At 34.3% G+C, this 5,940-nt stretch overlaps 2 protein-coding genes across 2 annotated transcripts; both read left to right on the plus strand.

Annotated features, from left to right (window-relative positions):
* The first annotated feature begins 1,092 nt into the window (after positions 1 to 1,092).
* On the plus strand, positions 1,093 to 2,640 carry LOC111790121 (putative glutathione S-transferase). The gene is made up of 2 exons (XM_023670945.2): positions 1,093 to 1,441; positions 2,088 to 2,640. The coding sequence occupies exons 1-2, from the start codon at positions 1,115 to 1,117 to the stop codon at positions 2,472 to 2,474; spliced, it is 714 nt and encodes a 237-aa protein (XP_023526713.2). The 5' UTR covers positions 1,093 to 1,114; the 3' UTR covers positions 2,475 to 2,640.
* A 1,025-nt stretch (positions 2,641 to 3,665) lies between these two features.
* On the plus strand, positions 3,666 to 5,664 carry LOC111790122 (putative glutathione S-transferase). The gene is made up of 2 exons (XM_023670947.2): positions 3,666 to 4,083; positions 4,972 to 5,664. The coding sequence occupies exons 1-2, from the start codon at positions 3,772 to 3,774 to the stop codon at positions 5,326 to 5,328; spliced, it is 669 nt and encodes a 222-aa protein (XP_023526715.2). The 5' UTR covers positions 3,666 to 3,771; the 3' UTR covers positions 5,329 to 5,664.
* The last annotated feature ends 276 nt before the right edge of the window (positions 5,665 to 5,940 follow it).

The following is a 5,940-nucleotide window of genomic DNA, read 5'->3' on the forward strand; positions in this document are numbered from 1 at the left end:
TTCGCGCCAACACACACAAAATAAAATTAGTTAAATTACAAATTTAATTAATGAATTTACACGTCACACTTCCAGATAGTCCAACCCAAAATGAAGGGCCCAAATTATAAAGCCCATTATCGAGATTCACAGCCCATAGCATCAAAGATCAAACGGCACGTGCCAAAAACAGTCAACGGTCAACGAATATGGGCAGCGTTCTATTTGACGTGTCGCCAGCCAATAAAGACCAAGACGCATTTGTTATGAATATTCAATGCCACGTCAGACTTACACCAAATACAAAACAAATGATTCTACCACAAAATAACTTTAATTACTCTTTTCTCACATACCCTTCAACTTCTAGCAATTGCATTCTCACCCCAACATCACCTAAAAATGTATTAAATGAAAACTAAATTCAAAATTCAATGAAAAAAAAAATGAGAAATAAGGAATCTTAAGGATTAAATAAAATTTCAGTGCAATATTTTAAAATTTAAGGACTAAATATTATCTTTTTTTAATAATATAAAATTTAAGAACTAAATATAATAATGTGTCATTTTTTAAATAATAAATAAAAAGGATTGTTTTTTAAAAAATAATTTATATAGTAAAATACGTTTTTTTAAACAAAATAATCAAAGAGAACTTATATTTAAGTAAATTTGAGACCACTTAATTAAGTAAAATTTTGAGTCGATTTATTTATTTATTTATTATTATTATTATTAGTCTGTAAGTTTTAAAATATTAAATTTATTCTTAAATTTTAAATTTTATTTTTATATGGTCCTTAAGTTTCAAGATTTACACTCTTGTCCTTGAACTATTTTGTTGTATACGAAGTTAACGTCCACTAATTTAGTTTTATTTCATTATTATTAAAACATGATTAAAAATTATAATTATAATTATTTTAAATTAATTAACTTAAAGTTAATGTCAAACACAAAAAAAAAAAAATTAGGGACTAAACGAAAATTCAAATAAAAATTTATTGGTAATATTTTAAAATTTAAAGACTAAATGTGGTATTTTTTTAATAATATAATATGAAGGGTTGGTGGTACATCTCTATATTATGTAAATTTCTGGCAAACAAGAACAAGTGGAGAAGGAAGAAAGGATGGGAGAAGAAATGAAGCTGTTGGTCAGAACGTCGAGTCCGTACACTCTGAGAATAGTATGGGCGCTGAAGTTGAAAGGGTTGGAATACGACACCGTTTACGAAGAACATAGTCTGGCCTACGAGAGTTCGCTGCTTTTGGAGGAGATTAACAGTCCGATCCATAAGAAGCTTCCTGTATTGCTCATCCATGGCGGAAAACTGATCGCCGAACCGCTCGTCATCCTCGAATACATCGACGAGGTTTGGAAGCAAAATCCATTGCTGCCTCAGGATCCTTACCAACGAGCCGTTGCCCGCTTCTGGGTCAAATTTGCTGAGGATAAGGTATCAAATACATGCTCCTCGTATAAACTAAGACATCAATCATACAATATAAGTTTTTTTTTTTTTAAATGTTATTTAAAATATCACTAGAGGTTGAAATCCATGTCCGGTTAAAAAATAATAAAATTTTCTTATTCTTAAATAATTACAAAATTTGGGTGGATGATAATTGTATTTTAAAATTTTTATTTATTTTAAGGTTACAATTATATAGAGACTAGATATGGTCATAAATATTGAAATACTTCATGGAAGGCGTAAGTGTCTTCATTTTGGATTATATCAAGTAATATATGCTATCTTCGTAAAAAGAGACTTGGAAAATGCAGTAAAATGAGCGTTTCTTTTAGTCAAACTTGATATGATCAATCTTGCTCGTAGAGTGACTCGAATCTCAAATAAGTGTTATTGTGTGTTATTACATTTCTTTTGAAATTCTATATAGTTTAGATTGCATGTTTAGAATCATTCAAGCGAGACATTATCGATCTTACTTGTGTAGTGATTTTAATCTCAAACTATTGGTGATGTCTTAGATATTCGATCAACAAGTAAATCCGAATCTTACTCCTCTTGACATGATTCTTTATCATTTGGTATCAGAGCTTTTCCTTCCAATTAATTTCCATATTTTGTGCACTTTTAGGTTTTGTCATCCACGAAAAACGCGTTCGTGTGGGGCGATATGAGAGAGGAAGCCATTGGAAAAGCGTTGGAGAATTGGAAGCTTCTGGAAGAAGAGCTGAAGGGAAAGAGATTCTTTGGAGGGGAAAGCGTTGGGATTGTGGACATCGTGGTTGGGTGGATTGCATTCTCGCTCACTGCAATGGAGGAGATGGTTGGACCTCGCCTGGTCACGCAAGAAAGGTTTCCCCTCTTGTCCAAATGGATAGCCGAATTCTCTTCTGCTCCAATCATCAGTGAAAATTGGCCTTCTGTGGACCAAATTCGTCGTCGTTTCTATGAGTCTCACCCACTGCCCCAAACTCAACCCCAAGCTGAGTTTCATGGCTACAATTATGAACATGCATGATTTTCATATAGATAAGAACTTGAAACGTGGCACCATCTGATTGTGCCACGTACTTGGATTGGCTGCCCTAGAATAAGAGGGCACACACGTAAATTAAAAGAAATATTTATATTTGGGTGTATGTTAAAGATATCCATTTTATTCAGGGGATCAGTCTCAAATATAGAGGAAAATTTTCATTTAGATGCTCGGAGACAAAATTATATTTCACTTAATATGAATATTTTTTACACACGTTTTTTTTTTATTATATTAAAAACAAAATAGTTAATATTGAAATCCTTTATTTAAACTAAGAATTATGACAATCTTTTTTAATTATTAGTGAAAACGGGATCATTGATCTTTTAAATCAGCATAATTAGTCCACTAATAACTTAATATTTTAACTGCTAATTTTTAGTTATCGTTGTTTTCTTTCCCTCCTATAATTATTTAGTTCATTAATTCGAATAATGAATATAAAAATTAATTAAGAAATTAGATTGTAATATTAAATTTTAAATTTTTAGTAATTATGTTAATAGAAGAAAATTTTAAAATAATTATATTTTTTTTAAAAGAAGAATGATAAAGACCGAAGGGGAAAAGAACAGTCAATACCACGTCACGCCTTACATCAGCAGAAGGTGACACGTGGAGGATATTGACCGCAGTAGCCATCAAAGACGAAAAACTTAACAAAATGTCGTTTTTCTTTTCTCTTTTCTAACATACCCTTCGATTTCTATCCAATTGCATTATTGCCCACCCTCACTACAAACAATAATTCTAATTATTATTGAAGTATAATACGCATCAATTATGAATTATATAATAATCATGATTAAAAAGTTTAAAATGAATTCTATTATTAATTCTCAATTATTAGAGTTTAAAAACTATATATTTGAAATTATTTGTTCATCATTTTTATCAAAAATATATAATTATAACTATTTTTAAAATGAGACGGTTTAACAAAATTTATCGATATTCTTTGAAAATTGCAATAACGTCCTTAACCTCGTTCCTAAACTGGTAAAGAAAATTGAGGCATAGAAAGGTGAGATGGCAGCCCCGAAGATTACTATCTCAATAGTAGTTTAAAATCGAGACCTCAAAAGGGTACTTTTGCAAAACACACAAAAACACGAGGACGAACGATAAATTTCTATTTCAATGGTGGTTATGTTTGCAAAAGACACAAAAGCACAGGGACCAAGGAGCAATTTCCTAAATCTTGGTCCATAAAAGGGGCCGACCCAGAGAACTGAAAGTGCGATTACAGAGCAGAGGAAGTGAGCTAAGAAGGGAGATGGGAGAAGAACTGAAGCTATTCAGAACGTGGTCGACTCCATTCGCTCTGAGAATAGTATGGGCGTTGAAGTTGAAAGGATTAGAATACGACACCGTTTACGAAGATCTGGCCAACAAGAGTCCCCAGCTTCTGGAGTACAACCCGGTCCACAAGAAGGTCCCGGTTCTGGTCCATGGCGGAAAACCGGTCGCTGAATCGCTTGTCATTCTGGAATACATCGATGAAATGTGGAAGCAAAATCCATTGCTGCCTCAGGATCCTTACCAGAGAGCCGCTGCTCGCTTTTGGGCTAAATTTGGGGATGAGAAGGTAACTCTCAGTTCATCATATATATATATACATATATATATATATATATATATATATTACCTAATTTTACTTGACCAAGACTTATAAAAAACCACTTTTAATTGACCTAAAATAGCTTTTGTTGTAATGGAAGCAAAGAGACATAAAGATTTACGTGAAGTGTATATCTCACACTCTCACCGAAAGATCCCATATCAGTTGGGGATGTGAACGAAACAAGTGTGTGGAAACATTTTACTAGTAGACGAGTTTTAAAGCTTTGAAGGAAAGCCCAAAAAAGATGATATCGACTAGCGGGGGAACAAAGTCCCTCAACAAAATTCCTCATAAATGACACTCAACAAATAAAAAAATGACACTCAAACTCAATGTATCTTAATCATCCTAGACAACCTTTGTAAGGACCCAGATCCATTGCTAGCAGATATTGTAGCTTTTCCTTTCGGGCTTCCCCTCAAGGCTTTTAAAACGCGTCTGCTAGTGGAAGGTTTCACACCCTTTGTAAATGGTGTTTTGTTCTCCTCCTCGACCAATGTGGGAGGTCACAATCCACCCCTTCAAGGAACAGCGAGAAAGCTGGCACATCGTCCGATGTCTGGCTCTGATATCATTTGTAACGACCCAGATCAACCGCTAGCTGATATGGTCCTATTTGGGCTTTCCCTTTTGGACTTCCCCTCGAGGCCTTAAAATGCGTCTGGTAGGGGAAGATTTCCACACTCTTATAAATAGTGTTTTGTTTTCCTCCTCAATCAATTTGGGACATCACAGCCTTTTATTTAAACTAGTTATGAACCAAATAAATGTTAGTTAATGAACCAAATAAATGAGAGTTATGAGCTACCACAGTTAACACAGTCGATCTCTTACTCTCATTTTTAAGGGTAGGTTTTGGCATCTATAAGGAAAGTGCTGATGAACCAAGGGAAAGTGAGAGAGGAAGGTGTAGAAGAAGCCTTGGAGAATATGAAGCATTTGGAAGGAGAGTTGGAGGGAAGGAGGTTCTTTGGAGGGGAAGCCATTGGGTTCGTGGATATTGCACTTGGATGGCTTGCAAACATAGTGAGTGTAATGGAGGAAGTGATTGGAGTTGAGCTCATAACCGAGCAAAGGTTTCCCCTGTTGTGGAAATGGATACACGAATTTGCTGCTGCGCCTATCATAAATGAAACCTGGCCGCCTAGAGACAAGCTTGTCGCCAGGTACCAAGCAATTGATCAAAGCTCTATGAGTAAACAAGCGTAACAATTATGATCATACAACGCAAACAATATGGACACACGTTCTTGTGAGTTTATAAATTTGTGTGAATTTAATCTGTAAACGTACAATCTCACCGATAGTAGATATTATCTTCTTCGAGCTTTCCCTTTCGTGCTTCCGATAGTAGATATGGGTAGACGTTCCCTTTCGTCCTTGTTGCTGGCACACCGCTCGGTCGCTAGCACTCGTTCCTCTCTCCAATTGATATGGAATCTCACATAATTTATGCAAGATTCAACATTGTATGACGTGAGTTTGGAATGTAAGTTTATAATTTGTAGAACACGATATGCAATATTGAAAAGTATATTTCATAAATTTCCATCAAACTCATCAAAAGATGTTGATTTAATCTGCGAGAACTCGCTTTAAACGGAGTCGATAATTCATGTTTAAACGAAAAATGGGAGCGAGAACAAAGAGAGATTTCTCCTCATTCAAAGAAAAACGGGAGAGAGAATGAAGCTAGATTTCTTCTTGTTAGCTAAACGAGACTGTGACGAATATTGTGTTTCCGAGGCAAAATTAACCTATTATATATTTATATTTTACATCTATATTTATTTACGTAGATAAATTCTATTATGATTTTAA

Source organism: Cucurbita pepo, chromosome 3 (assembly GCF_057944985.1).
Source record: "Cucurbita pepo subsp. pepo isolate OVF chromosome 3, ASM5794498v1, whole genome shotgun sequence".
NCBI classification, from domain to species: domain Eukaryota; kingdom Viridiplantae; phylum Streptophyta; class Magnoliopsida; order Cucurbitales; family Cucurbitaceae; genus Cucurbita; species Cucurbita pepo.